This window comes from Gorilla gorilla, chromosome 8 (assembly GCF_029281585.2).
Source record: "Gorilla gorilla gorilla isolate KB3781 chromosome 8, NHGRI_mGorGor1-v2.1_pri, whole genome shotgun sequence".
Classification (NCBI taxonomy): domain Eukaryota; kingdom Metazoa; phylum Chordata; class Mammalia; order Primates; family Hominidae; genus Gorilla; species Gorilla gorilla.
The window spans coordinates 42,320,515-42,344,259 of record NC_073232.2 but is presented as its reverse complement, the minus strand read 5'-3'; the positions used below and the strand labels follow the sequence as shown (position 1 = coordinate 42,344,259).

General features: G+C 42.5%; 1 protein-coding gene across 2 annotated transcripts in view; it reads right to left on the bottom strand.

Moving 5' to 3' along the window:
- Positions 1–17,735, bottom strand: part of ANXA7 (annexin A7) — a 38,704-nt gene extending 20,969 nt beyond the window's left edge. Inside the window, exons 1-5 of one of the 2 annotated variants that reach the window (XM_019034546.4) lie at positions 17,599–17,735; positions 4,356–4,410; positions 1,734–1,938; positions 714–824; positions 71–135 (exon numbers count right to left, since the gene is read on the bottom strand). In XM_019034546.4, the coding sequence (XP_018890091.2) occupies positions 71–135; positions 714–824; positions 1,734–1,938; positions 4,356–4,409 (435 nt within the window). In that variant the 5' untranslated portion in view covers position 4,410; positions 17,599–17,735. The remainder of the gene's footprint in view (positions 1–70; positions 136–713; positions 825–1,733; positions 1,939–4,355; positions 4,411–17,598) is intronic. The other variant, XM_019034545.4, reaches the window with a different exon arrangement.
- Between the last annotated feature and the right edge of the window lie 6,010 nt (positions 17,736–23,745).

Genomic DNA, 23,745 nt, shown 5'->3' with positions numbered 1-23,745 from the left:
CCTCAGCAAAGGATAGGTTTCTTCTTTATCTAGCTACCTAGACTGAGCTTAAAAGTTAGGAACAAAATACCTGACTAGGGTAAGTAGGTTGTCCTCCAGGATACTGAGAAGGCATCTGTCCTCCAGGAAAGCCACCTATAATGTTAAAAATAATAATACGGCAACAGGTCTTACATGTTTTAATTTTTCAAAACAGCATTGATGACTATGAATATGGAAACATACAAGAACATTCACACTATGATACTTATGAGGATAGTTTTTAAAAATATAATTTACTGAATCTAAAACCAACTTTGGTCATAAGAACCTTTTTAATATTCCATGTTCTACATAAGATCCTCATAAATAATACTTTTTTCACACTTGAACCAGATTAAATTCTGATTCCATCTGGAATGGTTGTCAGAATACAGTTCTGGGGGTGGTTTTACTATTGGCACAGGAGTGGGCAGAGAAGTTCCTGAAGGCTTCCTTTTTGGCTTTGGGACAGATTTTTTTAATAGAAAAAGTGTGACTTTATCTCTATTTTACTGATTAAACTTTTCCATCAATTTAATATATTTCATAAAACCATTATGTTTAAAATTATTTATGGAAATATATAAACATTTATTGCAGATTATCTCAAATATAAACTAAGTTCCCTCAATGGCAATTTAAAAACTCAAAATATCATGATACTGTTTTTTTTCTGGACAGCTGGTACCTACCAGGTAGTGGAACCTGTGCTGGACCACCTCCATAAGACTGTGAAGGTGGCTGTGGATACCCAGAAAAGCCTGCTCCACCTGGTGGGACTCCAAATCCTTGGCCTGGAGGAACTAGAGAAAAGAACATGTCAATAAACTATAGTACAGTTCTCATGATTGCAGAAAAAACTTTAGAAAAATATCTATTGTTAACAGTGGAAAAATATGCTATTAATGCTATAATAGCAGTCCCTGTTTATCTAGATTCAAAACTTCAAATTCTCCAGTAAAAAATAAGTTTTTACATTTTTACCTTATATATTTATTTATTTTTTGAGACAGTCTCACTCTGTTGCCCAGGCTGGAGTTTAGTGGCACAATCTCGGCTCACTGCAAACTCTACCTACCAGGTTCAAGTGATTTTCCTGCCTCAGCCTCCCAGGTAGCTGGGATTACAGGCATGCGCCACCACACCCAGCTAATGTTCATATTTTTAGTAGAGACAGGGTTTCACCATGTTGGCCAAGCTGGTCTCGAACTCCTTGCTTCAAGTGATCCACCCACCTCAACCTCCCAAAGTGTCGGGATTACAGGTGTGAGCCACCACACCCAGCCAAAATTTTACTTTATTACTCTTCCCTACTAACTTAAAATACAAAAGGGCTAAGGGTTTTTTTTTGTTGTTTTTTGGGGTCTTTTTTACCTTTGAATAAAGCTGACCTAAAGGTCACAGTCTTGCTAATTGAAATGTCTTCATCGGGTCTTAAGACTACAAACAAGCAAAGTGTTACATATTGGTCCTTTATTGCCATGAAATTTATTCCAAGTCCCTTCACAGTGGAATTTTTGAAACTGCTCCCAGCTTTCATATCCCCAGAGAATCTTCATCCCTCCATCTTGCCAGCTAGGTCCTTACTACCTAAGGTTACCTAAAAGCGACGTGACCTTATACAAAACAAGCAGGAATGAAGAGGATAAAGGGAGAAGGAAAAAGTGCTACAGCAATCCCAATCATTACTAATTCCACAACCCGTAACTCACCTCCGGGATAGGATGGAGCTCCCCCTGGCTGTGGGGCACCAGGATAGCCTCCAGGGGCTGGATAACCTCCAGGCGCAGGGTAGCCTCCAGCTCCTGGGTAGCCACTACTTGGCACTTGTGGGTAGGCACCTCCTCCCATTGGAGGAAAGCCACTAGGATAAGGATACTGACCAGAAGGGGGAAAAGATGACTCCTGACCTGCAGGCTGAAAAATCAGAATAATTTTTAAACAAATACGATCATAGAGAAATATGACCCATCTAAAAATAAGGAATAAACAGAGGTTATTATTAAGATCTAGCTCATTCTTTTACTTTTTAAAAGTCCCATTAGAAATCCTGGTATCTTATACTAGTTTATCAGTATACCAGTTTGTAAGGACACTTGTTTGTCAGAATTCAGTTAAATTTAATTCTACTTGGGTCAGGCAAGAGGGGTCTGCTTCTCTATTTGGGAGTCAGAACAGGATTCTTTACAAACCTCAAGGTTTTAAGAAAAAAAAAAAACTCATTAGTTCCTTCATTTTCCCAGCATCTACAAATATGAGAAAGATCCTCCTCTATATCCTAAACAGGAATTTGAGGCTTTCTTGCAACACATCTGGATCTGTTACATAATATTTAAAAATAAAAAAGGTAACCTGTATATCACATCACACACTGGATGTGACATTTTGGACTTCATGGTTCAGAGCAACAATATGCAGAGTGGCAGAGATTGTTGCATGTTCACTGAACTCTTTCTTCCCAGGCCACAAAGCTATACAGACTACATTTCCCAGACCCCCTTGCAGTTAGGTCGAACCACATGAATGAATATCAGTAAATGAACGTAGACAAAAGTGACATACACCACTTTCTAAACCTGTCCCCTAAAAACCTCTGGCAAATCCTCCATGCTCTCTCTCTTCCTTCATCTGCCACCCATAAGCAGAGGATCCAGTGGAGGACTCCAAAGTGCTAGAGGATGGTAGGATCAGAATAAGGAAGGAGCCTGGAAACCCAAAACATTGCATGAAACAAAGCCTGGTCCCACCCACCCCCTATCCTCCACTGACTTCCAGGAAACTGAAGAAAGAAATACATTTGTTTTTTCATCGTGTTAAGTCACTGAGATTTGGGAGTTGTCTGTTTTAGCAATTAGCCTACACTGACTGAAATAGTTACTACAGTCCTGTTTAATACATAGGGACTTGGGAACATATCCATAATTCTCATCTCTCCTATGATAAATTCACGAGAGCTATATAATCACTTTGCATAAGGATACATATCATCATAAACTTGTATAGACCCCTCTTCCTATTCTCCCAGGGTTAGATAGCAGCCCCACAGTTATGAGTATAAAACCGAAATGTGGGCTGGGCTAAGTGGCTCATGCCTGTAATCCCAGCGCTTTGGGAGGCCGAGGTGGGCGGATCACGAGGTCAGGAGATTGAGGCCATCCTGGCCAACATGGTGAAACCCCATCTCTACTAAAAATACAAAACCTAGCTGGGCGTGGTGGCATGTACCTGTAATCCCAGCTACTCGGGAGGCTGAGGCAGGAGAATCGCTTGAACCCCAGGAGGCGGAGGTTGCAGTGAGTCGAGATCGCACCACTGCACTCTCTAGCCTGGTGACAGAGCCAGACTCCATCTCAAAAACAAAAACAAAAACAAAAACAAAAAACTGAAATGCAGCCGGGCGCAATGGCTCACGCCTATAATCCCAGCACTTTGGGAGGCCGAGGGCAGATCATTTGAGGTCAGGAGTTTGAGACAAGCCTGGCCAACATGGTGAAATTCCGTCTCTACTAAAAATACAACAAATCAGCCAGCCACGGTGGCGGGCACCTGAAATCCTAGCTACTCGGGAGGCTGAGGCAGGAGAATCACTTGAACCCAGGAGGCATAAGTTGCAGTGAACTGAGATCACACCACTGCACTCCAGCCTGGGCGCACAGCGAGACTCCGTCTCAAAAACACAAACAAACAAACAAACAAAAACTGAAACGCACAATTCTTACTTATGGCTCAGCTCTTAGTCCTCAGAGTAGTATAGCTATCAACAAGGTGGAACTTAGTAGCACATTTACAAAACGTACTCCAAGTCTAAGAACTACAAATCCACTGCAATTTATCTCTGGGTCTAGCCAAGCCGTTAATTATTTTAAACATTCTAACACAAAGGTTAAGATGCAGTGATATTATGACTCAAGGGTATTAAAAAAAAGAAAAAGAACCAGTGATTCATGGGATGGATTTTGCTTACATCCATGTTTTACTGGCTCATACAGCAGTTAACATTTTTTAAAACTAACTCCTAAATTTTGAAACTTTGGGCAATTTCACATAGAACCTAAGTTTCTGGCTTTACTTGAAGGGCTGGAGTATCTAGCAACACTGAGTGTGCCTCCCTCCATGGCTACACAGGGCTGGTGCTAAGCACCTGCCAGCTTTCAATAGACAAAGCAAGACCTCTCTAGTCCCCCACACAATCGCCTTTCCTCACTTCTTCTATGCAGTACCTCTGAGCATCTGAATTTATGACCCCTGCTCTAGCATATCTGTAAGATCTGACATGGGCCAGTCCCAAACAACACCTGTTTTAAGGATGTGAGGTATTAAGTGGCAATACTTACAGGATATCCAGGGAAAGGTGGGTAGCCTGTTGGGGGATAGCCTGGGTATGACATTCTGTAACAACAATAAAAAAAAGTCCTCTGTAAGTTTTGTTTTTTTGTTTTGTTTTGTTTTTTGAGACGGAGTCTCATTCTGTCACCAGGTTGGAGTGCAGTGGCGTGATTTTGGCTCACTGCAACCTCTGCTTCCTGGGTTCAAGCGATTCTCCTGCCTCAGCCTCCCGAGTAGCTGGGACTACAGGTGCACGCCACCACGCCCAGCTAATTTTTATATTTTTAGTAGAGATGGAGTTTCACCATGTTGGCCAGGATGGTCTCAATCTCTTGACCTGGTGATCCACCTGCCTCAGCCTCCCAAAGTGCTGGGATTACAGGTGTGAGCCACCACGCCCAGCCTGTAATTTCTTATAATGGTTAAGGCCTTTGAAAACATACAGATATACACACACATACACACACACACAACACACACACACACACACAACACACACACACACACACACACAAGGTTTTATGCAAAATATTTCTCTTTTCAAAAGAGTCTGGCATAAAATTAAAATGTGGATATTAGGGGTATAAGCAAAGCTTATTAAATGCTTATTTCATCATTCACACCAATGGAGTCAGTACAGCCTAGTAAGGTTCCAACTTTGTCGTGCCATACAATTTTTGTCACATCTCAATTCTACCACTACTATATCAATACTGAACTATTCTTCTTTTCTCTTTTTTTTTTTGGAGACGGAGTCTCACCCTGTTGACCAGGCTGGAGTGTAGTGGCACAATCTCAGCTCATTGCAACCTACGCCTCCCGGGTCCAAGTGATTCTCCTGCCTCAGCCTCCCGAGTAGCTGGGATTACAGGCGTCTGCCACCATGCTCGGCTAATTTTTTGTTATTTTTAGTAGAGATGGGGTTTCACCATGTTGGCCAGGCCAGTCCTGAATGCCTAACCTCAGGTGAACCGCCCACCTCGGCCTCCCAAAGTGCTGGGATTACAGGCGTAAGCCACCTCACCCGGCCAAGACTTCATCTTGGAAGCAGACGGCAGTCCTCACCAGATGCCAGCACCTTGCTCTTGGACTTCCCAGCCTCCAGAACCACACCTGGCCAATCTATTTTTCTTTAAGCCAATTTTTTACTTCCATTTATTTTAAAAGTATGCTTATCATCAGCATACTTTTAAATGGAAAACTTCCAGTAGTTTTCTTACCACAAATAGAAGGTAATATTAAAATAAATACTTAGCTATTACAATAAAAAGTCCTTTCTAGGTGCCACAGAAATCCCCTCATATGGTGATATAACCACATTATGGGATACAATGGTACAATGGTTAAGAGTTAACATTCTGGAGTCACATATACGTGGATTAAACCCTAGCTTTCTTTTTTATAAACTTTTTATTTTTGAGACAAGGTCTTGCTCTGTCACCCAGGCTGGAGTATAGTGGCACAATCACAGCTTGCTGCAGCCTTGACCTCCTGGGCTCAGGTGATCCTCTCACCTCAACACTCCCCCTCCCCACCCCGTAGCTGGGACCACAGGTGCGTACCACCATGCCTGGTGAATTTTTGTATTTTTTTTGTAGAGTTGGGGTTTCACTGTATTGCCCAGGCTGGTCTTGAACTCCTGGGCTCAAGCGATCCGCCTGCTTCAGCCTCTCAAAGTGCTGGGATTACAGGCCTAGCCTCAAATTACTGTTTTAATAACATTTTGAAAATAATTCCTGTGTAGTTATGCTACCAATTTGACACACATTAGGTCCATTTGTTTCATTTTGCTTTTGACTTTTAAGGTTTAAAAATTTTTTGATTTAGTTTTGTAATTATGTAAAACATTTTCTGGATTCTAAAGTCAAATCTACAAAACAAGATATGTTCAGAAACCTGTTAACTTCTAACCCTGTCCCTTACTATCTCCTACATATGATTACTTTTACAGTTTATCTACCTATCTTTAAGTACATAAGCTGATATTTCTATATTTGTATCCCCATTCCCCCATTCCATTCTTACACTAAAAACTCTGTTTCTTTTTTTTTTTGAGTCGGAGTCTGACTCTGTCGCCCAGGCTGGAGTACAGTGGCATAATCTCAACTCATTGCAACCTCTGCCCCTTGGGTTCAAGTGATTCTCCTGCCTCAGCGTCCCAAGTAGCTGGGATTACAGGCGCCTGCCACCGTGCCTGGCTAATTTTTGTATTTTTAGTAGAGATGGGGTTTCACCATCTTGGCCAGGCTGGTCTTGAACTACTGACCTGGTGATCCACCCACCTTGGCCTCCCAAAGTGCTGGGATTACAGGCATGAGCCACTGCTCCCGGCACATACTCTGTTTCTTTACTGGCTTTTTTCTTTTATTATGGCCATCACCCACAGTGTTCATTCCTTTTTAAAAACAACAACATAGGCCAGGCACAGCGGCTCATGCCTGTAAATCCCAGCACTTTGGAAGGCTGAGGCAGTAGAATCTCTTGCAGCCAGGAGTTTGAGATCAGCCTGGGCAACAAAGAAAGACCTCATCTCTACAAAAAGTAAAATAATTAGCCAGGCATGGTGGTATGCACCTGTAGTGCCAGTTATTCAGAAGCCTGGGCAGGAGGATCACTTGAGCCCAAGACTTCAAGGCTGCAATGAGCTAGGATCGCACCACTGCACTCCAGCCTGGGCAACAGAGTGAGACCGTGTCTCTTAAAAAAAAACAAAACAACAACAACAACAACAACAAAAAACCACATAGTACTTCAGTGTGTGGATGTATCATGGCTTATTCAATGGCAGACATCTGCGTTATTTCTAGTCTTTTAACTATTACAGTCTTGCAATGAACAGCCATGTACAAGTACCTCTCTGTATATTTTGCCAATATTATCTTCGGGGAAGATTCCTAGAAATGGCATTGCTGAGAAGGGGTAAAGGTGAATGTGATACTGCCCAATTCCCCTCCAGAGGGGCTGTACCAATTTGCATTTTCACCAGCACTCTAACAGAATTTTCCATCTAACATCCTGGATTTCCAGCTGTGTGAATATGGGCAGTTACTTAGCTTCTCAAAGGAAGTTACTTAGCCTTTTTAGGCCTTCATTTCTTCATCTATAAAATGGGACGTGAACGTACCTACTTAAGGATGTTGTTGTAAGAATTAAGTAAAAGAACAAAGGCAAAGCATTTAGCAGTGCCTGCAATAAAGTAAGTCCTCAGTAAGTGTTAACTGCTTTGATCATAGAGAACTGTGATAGATAATGCAAGAATATTAAAAAATAATTAGCATGAAGTTTGGCTTTTATTAATTCATTATAACACTTTCAGTACATTTACTTTCTCAATTTTATTAGACTTAGAATAATTTTAAAATTAGAATGCTTTCTGATGGAAAAAGAAAGTAGGGTGGTAGAGTGTGGTTAGTCTGAGATTAAGGAGGCATTCATATATTATCTATTCTGTGATAATAATGGTGATCAAAAGTTGATAGTCTTCTGATCAGCAAACATAACACTGGAAATATCTTTTAAAAACTGCAGTCTGTACCAGAAAGTTTGAAAGTTATGTTCTTCAAAAGGTGCTCATTTCCATTTGGAAAAGTAAACAATAACCTGCACATCAAGTGATGTTAAGACATTACTATTTTTTTGGTGTTATAATGGTATTATGATTTTCATCAAGTATTCTGATCTTTTAGAGATACACATTAAGTATTTACAAACAAAATTATACGATGTCAGGGATTATGCCAAAATAATATGCAGGAATATTCTATATAATATAGTGCAGGAATTTAGACATAATAAGCAGTCAGGAGTTGATAACTGCTCACGCTGGGTGATGAGTACATGGGGATTCATTACACTCTCCTGTCCATTGTTGAAAAGATGGCTCATGTAAAATAAATGGAGCTACTGTGGATAAAGACAAATATCCATATATATATATATATATATATATATATATATCTTTTGCATTTGAAGAAAACACTATTAACCTAAAGCAAATGTAAATAAACAGAGAAAAAAACAAACATTCAAAAGAATACCCTCTTAGCCTGATCAAATCTAAAATATGGCCAGGCGCAGTAGCTCACGCCTGTAATCTGAGCACTTTGGAAGCCAACGCAGGTGGATCACTTGAGGTCAGAGACCAGCCCGACCAACATGGTGAAACCCTGTCTCTATTAAAAATACAAAAATTAGGGCCGGGCGCGGTGGCTCACGCCTGTAATCCCAACACTTTGGGAGGCTGTGGAGGAGGATCACAAGGTCAGGACATTGAGGCCATCCACGCTAACACAATGAAACCCCGTCTCTATAAAAAATCCAAAAAATTAGCCGGGTGTGGTGGCATGTGCCTGTAGTCCCAGCTACTTGGAAGGCTGAGGCAGGAGAATCCCTTGAACCCAGGAGGTGAAGGCTGCAGTGAGCCAAGATTGCACCACTGCACTCCAGCCTGGGCCACAGAGCAAAACTGTCTCAAAAAAAAAAAAAAGGCTGGGTGCAGTGGCCCACGCCTGTAATACACCCAGCACTTTGGGAGGCTGAGGTGGGCGGATCAACTGAGGTCAGGAGTTCGAGACTAGCCTGGCCAACAGGGTGAAACCCTGTCTCTACTAAAAATACAAAAATTAGCCAGGCGTGGTGGTATGTGCCTGTAAGCCCAGCTACTCAGGAGGCTGAGGCAGAATTGCTTGAACCCAGGAGGCGGAGGTTGCAGTGAGCCAAGATCATGCCACTGCACTCCAGCCTGGGCGATAGGGCAAAACTCCATTTCAAAAATCTAAAATACTATTAGTGATCAGATATAATATACCTGGCAAATACATCTATATAAAGTCAGTAATCACTTTTTTGGCATCTACAAGAAAACACTGCTACAAGTGGAGAGTGAATGATCAAAGGTTTAAACCAGGCTTTTAAAGGTGCTAGACACAGATAGGCAAGAAAGTAGAACAATGTTATTTGCAAGGCAAAAGGTGAGACGTAACTGTGAGACGGATGATCACCAAAATAGACTAAGGAACAAATTAAGACAGAAGTCAATTAGGAGGCTTTCTGTATGTGTAGAATAAAATACTCATCATTCTCCACCATACCACTCTTAACATCCTTTATCTGTCAATAGCACCACTACTTAAATTACCTAATACTCCAGTATAGTAAGAAACCCAGTCTTTTTCTCTTCTTTTTTTTTTTTTTTTGAGACAGAGTTTTGCTCTTGTCACCCCGGCTGGAGTGCAGTGGTGCGATCTCGGCTCACTGCAACTTCCGCCTCCTGGGTTCAAGCAATTCTCCTGCCTCAGCCTCCCGAGTAACTGGGATTACAGGCGCCCACCACCACACCCGGCTAATTTATTGTATGTTAGTAGAGACAGGGTTTCGTCATGTTGGCCAGGCTGGTCTCGAACTCCTGACCTCAGGTGATCTGGCCGCCTCGGCCTCCCAAAGTGCTGGGATCACAGGCATGAGCCACTGCACCTGGCCAAAACCAGTATTTTTCTATCCATCCTTTGAAATGCCTCTTCTGTAATTTCTGTTCTCATGGTCATATACTTAGACCAAGTTTCATCACTTGATGCCTATCTTACTAAAACTCCTCCTCTGTTTATATTCTTGCTTATACTCTCTCACCCTCCCAATTTTCTCAGACACTGTCACTAGCTAAACTTTCCTAAAATGCTGCTCTTTCAGCAAATTGCTCTTCAGCTCAAAAATCATCAATGACTACTGCTGGAGTATCAAATGAAAATTAATTGGCCTGATATTCAGGTCTCCTTAGTACTGGCTCCAATTATTATTATTATACATATATTTTTGAGATGGTTTCTTGCTCTATCGCCCAGGCTGGAGTGCAGTAGCGTGACATCAGCTCACTGTAGCCTCGAATTCCTGGGCTCAGATGATCCTCTCATCTCAGTCTCCTGAAGAGCTGAGACTACAGGCGCACACAACCATACCTGGCTAATTTTTTGTATTTTTAGTAAAGACGGGGTTTCGCCATGCTGCCCAGGCTGGTCTTGAACTCCTGGGTTCAAGAGATCCACCCGCCTCAGCCTCCCAAAGTGCTAGGATTACAGGCATGAGCCACCACACCCAGCCTCTATTTATCTATTTAACTCATTTCTTACCAACACCTAACCCTCAACGCGAAATCTCTATCACTTGAACCATTCCCAGCATTCCTTTGCTTAAGCCATTCTTATCATTAACTGACTTGGCCCTCAAGCCTGGGCTTACTCACCCCTCCTATCTAGCTCAAGTCTTCTCTCTTCCTTCTTTGAACAACGTAGTTGACTAAAATAGTGTTTCTCAATGTTTTCTTTTTGAGACAGTCTTGCTCTGTTGCCCAGGCTGGAATGCAGTGGCACAATCTCGGGTCACTGCAGCCTCCACCTCCTGGGTTCAAGCGATTCTCCTCCTTCAGCATTCCAAGTAGCTGAGACTACAGGTGCGCACTACCACACCTGCTTAATTTTTGCATTTTTAGTGGAGACGGAGTTTCACCATGTTGGCCAGGCTGGTCACAAACTCCTGACCCCAAGTGATCCGCCTGCCTCAGCCTCCCAAAGTGCTGGGATTACAGGCGTGAGCCACTGTACCTGGCCTCAAACTTTAATGTGTATATGAATCCCTAGGGATCGTGTTAAAATAGAGATTTTAATTCAGTAGCTCCAGGATGGGGCCTGAGATTCTGCATTTCTAAAGCTTTCAGGTGATATGGATTCTGCAGGTCTGTGATTCACACTCTGATACCAGAATACTTTGGGATTTCTGGATCTACACCTAATTTTCTAAATTTGTAAATATATGTTTTGGCACTTTTCATCAATACAGCTGTAAATGATTCATATTTCTTTTATATCAGATGCCAAATAAACCCAACTCAAGTCAACATTTATGAAAGTCCACTGTGTAATGAGCACTGTCCTAGGTGCTGATAGAAAGATTGAGAATAAGTATTCAGCCTTTTGAGTACACAGTATAGGAAAATGAGATAATATAGTGTCCCTTATGACAGGAACACAGGATAGAAGCTAAAAATGTGCTGAACTGAGAATAAACGGACATAGATTGAATCAAGGCTATAAGTCAATAAGAAACATAAAATGATATGAAAACTGACCCAGTCAATCATAAAATAATCATTTGGGATCCCAAAGGGCTGGATATAAAAACAGGGACAGGCTGAATTTTTTTGCTTTTTTCTTTTCTAAGCCTGGGTTTGTATAAAGAGTAAAGGAGGGGCAAAAGCTCTAAAGGATGGTCAGATAGGCCGGGCGCAGTGGCTCACACCTATAATCCCAAAACTCTGGGAGGCCAAGGTGGGAAGACTGCTTGAGCCAAGGAGTTAAAGACCATCCTGGGCAACATAGTAAGACCTCGTCCCTACAAAAATATTTTAAAAATTACCCAGTGCAGCGGCGCCCACCTGTAGTCCAAACTATTAAGGAAGCTGAGGTGGGAGAATTGCTTGAAGCCAGGAGGTCAAGGCAGCAGTGAGTCGTGTTTGCATCACTGCACTCCAGTTGAAAGAAAAGACAAGACAAGACAAGGAAAAAGAAAAAAAAAAAGAAAAAAAGAAAAAGAAAAGTAGATAGACCAAGGGCAAAAGGGTCAGGGTCAAAATAAAGGAAAAAAAAATCTGAAAATAATTTATGAGATAAATTAATAGTAATTTGAAAGGCAATATGTAGTTACAGTACCAAAGACATCATAAGCAATTTAAATTTCTAAGTCTCAAGAAATTGTTCCAGTGACAAGACCTATATCTAAATTCTTTAGCTACTATCTTAAATCTTACCTTTAAGAGCCTGGAGGAATTATGTCAACAAAAATGAAAATAAGGCAAAGATTATCTGTATATAATAAAAATTAAAGCTATTTTAAGAAAGTGAATTTTGGTACATTTTGAAAAATAATTATATAAAAGACTAGAATGCAATTCCATTTCCAGGAATATACCTTATAGAAATACTTGCACAAGGACAAAATTATATATGTACAAGGCTATTCACTGAAGCATTTTTGTAATAGGAAAAGGTTAAAAACCATGTGAATGTCCATCAATAAGGGACAGGTGTCATCCCAGGGATGCTGGAATGATTTAACATATGCAAGTCAATAAATGTGATGTATCACATAAACAGAATTAAAAACAAAAACCATATGATCTCAATAGATGCAGAAAAAGCATTCAACAAAATCCAGCACCCTTTACAATAAAGAACTCAACAAATGAGGCATAGAAAGGACCTAACTCAAAATAATAAAAGCCATATATGACGACAAAGCCAACATCATACTGAATGGGGAAAAGTTGAAAGCATTCCCCCTGAGAACAGGAACAAGACAAGGACATCCACTTTCACCACTCCTATTCGACATAGTTCTGGAAGTACTAGCCAGAGGGAAAGCAAGGGAAAGCAATAAAGTGTATCCAAATTGGAAAAGAGGAAGTCAAACTATCACTGTTTGCAGATATTATGACTATATACCAAGGAAATCCTAAAGACTCCAACAGACTCTTAGATTTGATAAATGAAATCGGTAAAGTCTCAGGTTACAAAATCAATGTACACAAATCAGTAGCACTGCTATATACCAAAAACGTCCAAGCTGAGAATCAAATCAAGAACTCAATCCCTTTTATAATAGCTGCAAAAATTAAAAATAAATAGAATACCTAGGAATATGCTTCACCAAGGAGATGACAGATCTCTACAAGGAGAACTACAAAATACTGCTGAAAGAAATCACAGATGACATAAATGGAAACTCATCCCATGCTCATGGATTGAAAGAATCAATATTGTGAAAATGACCAAAGCAATCTACAGATTCAATGCGATTCCCATCAAAATACCAAGATCATTTTTCACAGAATTAGAAAAAACAATCCTAAAATTAATATGGAACAAAAAAGAGCCTGAATAGCCAAAGCAATTCTAAGCAAAAAGACAAATCTGGAGACATCACATTACCAGACTTCAAATACACTACAAGCCTATAGCTACCACAACAGCATGGTACTGGTTTAAAAGTAGGCACATAGACCAATGGAACAAAATAGAGAACTCAGAAATAAAGCCAAATACATACAGCCAACTGCTTTTTGACAAAGCACACAAAAACAAAAATTTGGGAATGAACATCCCATTCAATAAATGATGCTGGGAAAACTGGCAAGCCACATGAAGAATGAAACTGGATCCCTAACTATCATCCAATGCAAAAATCAACTCAAGTTGATAAAAGATTTAAATATAATACCTGAAACTATAAAAATTCTAGAACATTGGAAACAGTCTTCTAAACACTGGCCTAGGCAAAAAATTCATGACTAAGACCCCAAAAACAAACGCAACAAAAACAAAAATAAATAGATGGGACCTAATTAAACTAAAAAGCTTCTGCACAGCAAAAGAAATAATCAACAGAGTAAACAGACCACCCACAGAATGGGAGAAAATATTTGCAAACTATGCATCCAACAAAGGACTAGTATCCAGAATCTACAAGGAACTCAAATCACAAAGAAAAAAAAAACAATTGCATTAAAAACTGAGCAAAGGACATGAATAGACATTTCTCAAAAGAAGATATACAAATGGCCAAAAAACATGAAATAATCATTAATTATTCAACATCATTAATCATCAGGGAAATGCAAATTAACCACAATGAGATACCACCTTGCTCCTACAGGAATGGTTATTCTTAAAAAGTCAAAAAATGGGCTGGGCGCGGTAGCCCACGTCTGTAATCCCAGCACTTTGGGAGGCCCAGGCGGGCGATCACCTGAGGTTGGGAGTTTGAAACCAGCCTGACCAACATGGAGAAACCCGTCTCTACCAAAAATAACAAAATTAGCTGGGCATGGTGGCGCGTGACTGTAATCCCAGCTACTTGGGAGGCTGAGTCAGGAGAATTGCTCGAATCCGGGAGGCGGAGGTTGGGGTGAGCTGAGATCACACCATTGCACTCCAGCCTGGCAACGAGAGCGAGACTCCATCTCAAAAAAAAAAAAAAAAAAAAAAAAAGTCAAAAAACAATAGATGCTGGTGTGGATGTGGGGAAAAGAGACCACTTATTACACTACTATACAGCCTCTACAGAAGACAGTATGGAGACTCCTTAAAGAGCTAAAAAAAAGATCTACCATTCAATCCAGAAATTCCACTGCTGGGTATCTACCCAAAGGAAAGAAAGTCATTATATGAAAAAGACTTTTGCACATGTATATTTATAGCAGCACAATTCACAACTGCAAAGATGAGGAACCAATCTAAGTGCCCATCAATTGAGTGGATAAAGAAAATGTGGTATATATAAACCATGGAATACTACTCAGCCATTAAAAGGAACAAAATAATGTCTTTTGCAGCAACTTGGATGAAGCTGGAGGCCATTTTTCTAAGTGAAGTAATATAGGGGTGGAAAACCAAAAGCCGTATGTTCTCACTTTGTAAGTGGAAGCTAAGCTATGAGTATGCAAAGACATAGGTATGAAGTGATATAATGGACTTTAGAGACTCAGAAAGGGGAGGGTGAAAGGGGGCTAGGAATCAAAAACTACACATTAGGTACAATGTACATTACTTGGGTGACTAAAATCTCAGAATTCACCACCATATAATTCATCCATGTAACAAAAAACCACTTGTACTCCAAAAGCTGTTGAAATTTTATCTCTTTTTTTTTTTTGGAGATGGAGTCTTGCTCTATCATCCAGGCTGGAGTGCAGTGGTGTGATCTCCACTCATTGCAACCTCCACCTCCCAGGTTCAAGCGATTCTCCTGCCTCAGCCTCCCGAGTAGCTGGGACGTGCCACTGCACCCGGCTAAATTTTGCATTTTTAGTACAGACAGGGTTTCATCATGTTGGCCAGGCTAGTCTCGAACTCCTGACCTCAGGTGATCCACCCACCTCGGCCTCCCAAAGTGCTGGGATTACAGGCGTGAGCCACTGCGCGGGGCCGTTGCTTAAATTTTTAAAAAGGAGGGACAGGTGAAACAGATTATGGATAGCCATACAAGGAGGTGTTATGTGGTTATTAAAAATGAGGCAGCTTTTTTTTTTTACCCATATATGAAACCATCTGTAACACGTATTAATGAAAAAAAAAAGGCAAAGTGAAAAACTGCATAGTGTGCTGCCATTATGTGTAAAAAATGCACTGATTTTGACTTATAGAATATCCCTGAAAGGACACTCAAGGAAGTAGAAAACAGTGACTGCTTCCTGGATGAAGAGCTGCGACACAATGGAGAAGACTATTTACTTTTCTTTTTTCTTTTTTTGAGATGGAGTCTCGCTCTGTTGCCAGGCTGGAGTGCAGTGGTGCGATCTCAGCTTACTGCAACCTCCGCCTCCGGGGTTCAAGAGATTCTTGTGCCTCAACCTCCTGAGTAGCTGGGACTACAGGCGCCTGCCACCACGCCCGGCTAATTTTTGTATTTTTAGTAGAGACGGGGTTTCACCGTGTTAGTCAGGATGGTCTCGATCTCCTGACCTCGTGATCCTCCCGCCTAGGCCTCCCAAAGTGCTGGGATTACAGGCGACAGCCACTGCGCCCGGCCGAGACTTACTTTTCAATGTACTTTAGCCCTTTTAGAATTGTACATATATCATTTATTCAAGAGGCAGATTTTAAACGTTTTTGTAAAAAGCTAAATAATACCCAGAGTGACTCAAAAAATTTCTCAACTTTGCCCAAGTGAATAGTAAGTCTAGAGTTTTTTGGGGGTTTTTTTTGTGACAGAGTTTCTCTCTGCCACCCAGGCTGGAGTGCAGTGGCGATCTTGGCTCACTGCAACCTCTGCCTCCCGGGTTCAAGCGACTCTCCTGCCTCAGCCTCCAGAGTAGCTGGGATTACAGGCGCGCGCCACCACGCCCAGCTAATTTTTGTATTTTTAAATAGAGACGGGGTTTCACCGTGTTGGTCAAGCTGGTCTCAAACTCCTCCTGACCTCGTGAATCTCTCGCCTCGGCCTCCCAAAGTGCTAGATTACAGGAGTGAGCCACCGCACCCGGGCTTTTTTTTTTTTTTTTTTTTTTTTAAACATTCTCTGTTAGCAATCATTTTTAAAAGACTAGAAAATCATTTTTGGTTTTCCAAACCACCTCCACCCAGTGAGTCAGTTAGTAAAAGGGCTGGGTCTCACCGTTTCTCATTGATGGCATGAAGCCCAGGAACCCAAGAGGCAGCTGTTGCAAATTTATGGGGAAAAAAATACACGAAACAGGAAGTGTGACTGAAGATACGCGCAACAGCGAATACAATTTTGCAAAACCGGCTTCTAGGTATGGTAAGATCATTTAAATCCGTCAGTGATGTGGAGAAAGAACATGGAGGCATGGCTAGTCCTCTGCACGGACAGGTAGGTAGCCAACCACCAGTGAGGACTGAAAGACAGTCCTCACCGAAAAGGACTGAAAGTTTGCAGTGGCCAAAATTATCTCTTTTACCTATTCAGTGCTTGAAACTCTTTCCTTGCCTGGAAGGTAACTCATTACACTCATCATCTAATTCGGACACATTTAGCAGATTGGCTGGCCATCAGCTGGCAAAAATCAGGGCGTTTACGGCAGTCGGAAGACAACAGCGTCATGTCTGTCACTTTACGGTGGACATCAGCCATCTACCTCTGCACCTTGGTTTCCTTGCGCAGTGTTTGCACAGGATGAGCTAATTTCAACACACATTTGCTGCTGGTCGGGGAACAGCAATCAAATCTGGAATGCTATTCTAGAATAGCTTCCAAGAACTGTAAACAAGAACCAGTGTACGACCTTGGCCTGGCGCATTCTGTCCTACGGTTCACTAAACACAGTAAAAATTTCCCAAGTTTCCCTAAATTCGCTGTGTCACCGGAAAGTACAGCCACTACCAGCCAGACGGCTTTCAGCACTGCCCGTGCGTTTCCCTACTCAGCCTCCCGCGAGGCAGCTGGGCCACGCTCCGGCCTCAGCCCCTCCACCTGCCCGAGGGCGGGGCGCCACTGGTCCCTGGGATTTCCAAACGGACCGAAGGGCTTCCCGTAAGCCAGGCCGGCCGCCTCACCCTCGCCACCCCAACACACCCCGGCCGGCAGCCCGGCTACGAGACGCGCAAACCGAGTCGCCGCCATCCGGGAGGCCCACACGGCCCTCCAGCCGCGCCCCACCAGCACCGGGACAGCAGCGCCCAGAGCTGGCCGAGGGCAAGACCACCGAGGCAGACGAGGTGGGAAGGGGAGGGGGGCGCCGCTCCTCACCTGACCCCGGCAGCAGCGTCACAGCCCAACCCGGTCTCCCGCAAGATGGAGCCGGGGGCGGGCCCAGGGTGGGCGGGGCGTCTCGCGAGCCGGTTAGGATCGCGGCTGCAGCCGGGAACGCCCCCGGAGCCGGAGAGGGCGGTGCGGGGAGCGGGCTGTCCCTGAGTCCCGCCCCTAGGCGCCACCTGAGGGAAAAAGACTCTCCCTTCGGGTGGCCCAGCGGATTTTTAATCACATTTATGTGTCGCAAGGACCCTGCGCCAATCCCTTTTAAGGCTGCCTCAAGTCACCTAGGAAGTTGCAGCAGTCCTGGGGGTATCCGGGGCCCCTTCAGTGGCAGGCGGTAGAGAAGGGCTGAGACTGGGAGGCTGGTGCAGCCTCCCCGCCTCTGAAATACCGTCCTCCAGGTATTTTCTGGGGACAAAGACGGCGTTTTTTGTTAGCCTCCTGTGAAAGTAATATTTGTGGGAAATCTTAGTTGGAACTGTAGATGAACTAATCAAAATCACTCCCGAAGGGAGTTGTTAGGTGATTTTAGGCTCCCCTCGTGGCTAGAGCATTGAACACACATTAGCATTAAACATTTGAGGCAATTACAAGGGCTCAGATCAATATTTTAAACTCGTTAAGGAATTTATATTACAGAGAAAACCAATCAGCTACCTTTTAGAGTGGTAAAAGGTAGCTTCTGGGTGTGGTCCCCCGAACAGCAGCATCACCTGGAAACGTGTTAGTAATGCAGATTATTGAACTCCACCTTAGACCTACTGAATCAAACTCCCCGGGTGGTGCCCAGCAACCTGTTTTAACAAGCCCTCCAGGTGGTTCTGATGCACACTAAAGTTTGCACATCTGATGCACATCAACTTACTTATTCCTCTACACACTTTTCTACGCAAAAGCTTCCTCATGGGGGTGGAATAGAGGGGATTACGATTTTAAATGGGAAGAGCAAGCAAAATATACGTGGCTTCCAAATAGGTGTGTGGAGTGAAAAGTATTTGAGGCAGGTCATTGCCTCATTTAACAATGGTAGACAAAATGCACAACTCTCTAGGTGACCAGCATTAATTCCCCGGCACCCAACAGTCTTGTCTACCTGGAAAATAACAGGACTTTCTGTCCTACCTACCCCAGAGACCTCCAGGATTTAAGCCTTCCCTGAGAAGCCTACTCTGTTCATTCTAGAGTTCCCTTTGTGAGCTCGTTCCGAACCCTCCCTCTGCCTTAAATACCACCACAACAGGGTATTTGCCAAACCTCTTATTTCCAGCCCACTTTCCTGAGCTGCAGGAATAGTCCAATAGTCTACTACGACATTTGCCATTTCATCCTTTCAATTCATCCTTTCTTCCTGGCATAAAAGGCATTACAGGATCGGAGACCCTTTCCTCCTGCTACCTCTGCTTAGAAAGCACTGCTCATCTTCTAACAATTACTCATCTAATTAGACTTCTTTTCAAGGTTGCTCATCTCCCTCTTGCTCCAATAAACTCTTCCTGATCTTCTTTTTTGTACTCAACGGGACCATTTTAATTTTTTAATTTTTTTGGAGGCAGAGTCTTGCTCTGTCACCCAGGCTGGAGTGCTGTGGTGCGATCTAGGCTCACTGCAACCTCTGCCTCCGGGGTTCAAGCGATTCTCATGCCTCAGCCTCCCGTGTAGCTGGGAGGCATGTCACCACGCCCAGCTAATTTTTTTGTATTTTTAGTACAGATGGGGTTTCGCCATGTTGGCCAGGCTGGTCTCAAACTCCTGGCCTCAAGCGATCCACCTGCCTCAGCCTCCCAAAGTGCTGGATGTATTACAGGCATGAGCCACCATACCTGGGTCAACATCTCTGAAGGCCATCGTATGTTCCAGAGTTCATGTGAAATAAGAGCCATCATGCTTCTAATGTGAACATCCCACTGTATCAGAGTCTGGTTTTTTTTTTGTTTGTTTTTGTAGTTTTGAGACAGGGTCTCATTCTGTTGCCCAGGCTGGAGTGCAATGGCACGATCTCAGCTCATTGCAACCTCTGCTTCCCAGGTTCAAGGAATTCTCCTGCCTCAGCCTCCCAAGTAGCTGGGATTACAGGCATCCGCCACCACGCCCAGCTTTTTTTTTTTTTTTTTTTTTTTTTTTTTGAGACAGAGTCTCACTCTGTTGCCCAGGCTGGATGGAATGCAGTGGCACGATCTCGGCTCACTGCAAGCTCTGCCTCCTGGGTTCACGCCATTCTCCTGCCTCAGCCTCCCGAGTAGCTGGGACTACAGGTGTCCACCACCACGCCTGGCTAATTTTTTGTATTTTTAGTAGAGACAGGGTTTCACTGTGTTAGCCAGGATGGTCTCGATCTCCTGACCTCGTGACCCACCCGCCTCAGCCTCCCAAAGTGCTAGGATTACAGGCATGAGCCACCGCGTCCGGCCTAAATTTTTATATTTTTAATACAGACGGTGATTTGCCATGTTGCCCAGGCGAACTCCTGACCTCAGGTGATCCACCCACCTCGGCCTCCCAAAGTGCTGGGATTACAGGTGTGAGCCACCACGCCTGGCCCAGAGTCTGGTATTTAAGTTCATATCCTTTTTGTTCCATTAGAATAGTAATTTTGTCCCTCAGGGACACCTGACAATGTGTGGAGACATCTTTGGTTGTCACAACTGAGGGGAGGTGGTGGGGTTACTAGTATCTAGTGGGTGAAGGCCAAGGATTCTAAACAAGGTACATATCCTACAATGCCTACAGTCCCTACACAAAGAATTATTCAGCCCAAAAAGTCAATAGTGCTGAGGTTAAGAAACCCTGAGTCAGAGTGATCTTTCTAAAGAATAAATTGGGTCATGTAATTCCCGTGATTAAACTTCTTTACTGGCTTCCCACTGGAACCAGAATAAAATAAAATCCAAACTCCTGATGGTCTATTAAGCCCTAGATAATCTGGTCCCTGCCTACATCACTCATCTAATCCCTTTTCACTTTTTTTTTTTTTTTTGAGACGGAGTCTTGCTCTGTCGCCCAGGCTAGAGTGCGGTGGTGCAATCTCAGCTCACTGCAAGCTTCGCCTCCCAGGTTCACACCATTCTCCTGGCTTAGCCTCCCGAGTAGCTGGGACTAAAGGTGCCTGCCACCACGCCCAGCTAATTTTTTTGTATTTTTAGTAGAGATGGTGTTTCACTGTATTAGCCAGGATGGTCTCGATCTCCTGACCTCGTGATCCACCTGCCTCGGCCTCCCAAAGTGTTGGGATTACAGGCGTGAGCCACGGCGCCTGGCCTTCACTTTCCTTAATCACTAACCTCTGAACACAGTGGCCTTCGGTCCAAACATACCAAGCTTGTGACCAAATGCACCAGATTCTCAGGACCTTGGCACTTGCTATTGCTTCTACTGGGAATGTTCTCCATGGTGTCATCTCAAATGTGGTCTCCTGGCTGGGTGAGTTGGCTCACACCTATAATCCTAGCACTTTGGGAGGCCCAAGGCAGGCAGATCACTGAAACCCAGGAGTTGGAGACCAGCCTGGGCAACATGGCGAGACCCCATCTCTACAAAAAACACAAAAATTAGTCAGGCATAGTAGTGTGCACTTGTAATCTCATCTACTTAGGAGGCTCACAGGGGAGAATCACTTGAACCTGGGAGGCAGAGGCTGTAGTAAGCCAAGATCTCACTACTGCACTCCAGCCTAGGTGACAGAGCCTGACCCTATCTCAAAAAAACAAACAAAAAATGTCATCTCCTCAAGGTACTTCCTGAACATTAGTAGCTGCCACCAGCACAACCACCACTACCAGCTATGCTCATTATTTAATTTTCCTTATACCACTTAAAAGCATCTGAAATTCTGTGTGTTTACTGTTTCTGTCCCCATCTAGAATGTAAGCTCCTTGAGAACAGGGATATCTTTAGAGCCTAGTAGTGAGTGTTTGATAAATAATTGATTGTCTGATTGACTACAATAGGGCCCCCAAAACCCAAGCCAACTACTTCGTCTGGTGATCAGCCAAATACAGGTTTATTTCCAACACTGGGAAAAACTGGCTCTGATAGACCTACTGAGAGAACCCATGTGCTACCCTAAAGGATTTTCAAAGGTAGTTTTGAAAATATTTTTTTCATTTCATATGCTGACTTTAGAAAACATAACTCCATTATATTGTCCTTGCTTATGTCAGTCTCCTATAAGGGCAGAAGCCATCTTAGAATCCTCAGCATTTGACAATAAGCTAGGCATTTCGACTTTTGTGTACTATCACCACCATTCTACTAAATTGGATGTTTTTGTGCCACCTGTTACTGTGTAGTTTCTAATTACATTCTGGCTGACAGATACATCACCCTTCATCCATCACAATCAGCAAACAAATCCTAGATTTTACTTTCATGTTCTACCTGCAAAATGTCACTATTTACTTTACTTGTAGTTAAAAATTACCTCTTGCTCTCCATACCTACTGATATAATCTTAGCTGACACCTACATTATCTCGTCTGAACCATGACAATAGTGTCCTAACTGGATTTTCCATTACCAAACCATCTTACACACTACTGCTAGTTCAATCTGTGTTACTGAGCAAAATTCAAAATGATATTTATCAAATAATAGCTACTAAGGACATACTATTTGCTAGGCACTGTGTTAAGAATTTAAATATCCTTATTTTTTACATTCTCTAAGATTAGAAAAATTTGGTAATAGCTTTATTGAAATATAATTCACCCATATAATGTGTACAATTCAGTGATTTTTAGTACATTCAGAGTTGTGCATCTATCACCACAATCAATTTTAGAATGGTTATATCCCATATCCTTTACCCATCACCCCCAATACCCCCATCCTTCCCCTCCACATGCAGCCACTAATCTACTTTGTCTCCATAGACTTGCCTATTCTGAACATTTCACATAAATGCACTTGTACAATATGTAGTCTTTTGTAACTGGCTTTCATATTGTAACATGAATCAGTATTTCATTACTTTTATGGTCAAATACTATTTCCTTGTAAGGATTTACCACATTTTGCTTATCCATTCATAAGCTGATGGATATTTTGGTTGTTTTCATCTTTTGGCTGTCATGAATAATGCTGCTATGAATATTTATATACATATGATTTCATTTCTCATGGGTACAAACCTATGAGCAAAACTTCTGGGTCAAATGGTAAGTCAATTTTTAACTTTTTTTTTTTTTTTAAGAGACAGGGTCTTGATTCGTTGCCCAGGCTGGTCTCAAACTCCTTGCTTTAAGCAGTACTCCTAGCTCAGCCTCCCAAAGTGCTGGGATTACAGGCGTGAGTCATCATTACCTGGCCCTCAATGTTTAACTGTTTGAGGAACTGCCAGACTGTTTTCCAAATTGGCTGCATCATTTTACATTCCCACCAGCAGTGTATGAAGGTTACAATTTCTTCACATCCTCATCAACATTTACTACCTCTTTTTTTCATCATAGCCATCGTAGTGGGTATGAAGTGGTATCTCGTAATTTTAATTTGTATACCTTAATGATTGATGATGTTGAGCATCTTTTCATGTACTTATTGGCCATTTATACATCTTTTTTGGAGAAATGTCTGTTCAGATCCTTTGCCCATTTTTAATTGGGTTATCTGTCCTTTTAAGTTGTAGGTCCCTTATCATATTTTCTCTCATTCTTTACTTTTTTTTTTTTTTTTTTTGAGACAGCATCTCGCTCTGTCACCCAGGCTGGAGTGCGATCATGGCTCACTGCAGCCTCCTGGGCTCAAGCGATCTTTCCACCTCAGCCTCCCAGGTAGTGTGACTACAGGCATGCGCCACCATGCCCGCTAATTTTTTTTTTCTGTAGAGATATGTCTATGTTGCTTAGGCTCATCTTGAACTTCTGGGCTTAAGCAGTCCTCCCGTCTTTGCCTCCTAAAATGTTGGGATTACAGGTGTGAGCCACCACACCTGGCCTAAAATTTTAAATTTTGATAGTCTAATTTATTTATTTTTATTTTGGTTGCTTGTGCTTTTGGTGTCATATCTAAGAAAACATTGCCAGATAAGTTCATGAAGATTTTCCCTTTTTTTTTCTTTGAAGAGTTTTAGTTTTAGGTATTTGAACCATTTTGAGTTAATCTTTGTATATTGTGTGAGGTGGGGGTATAGCTTTATTCTTCTGCATC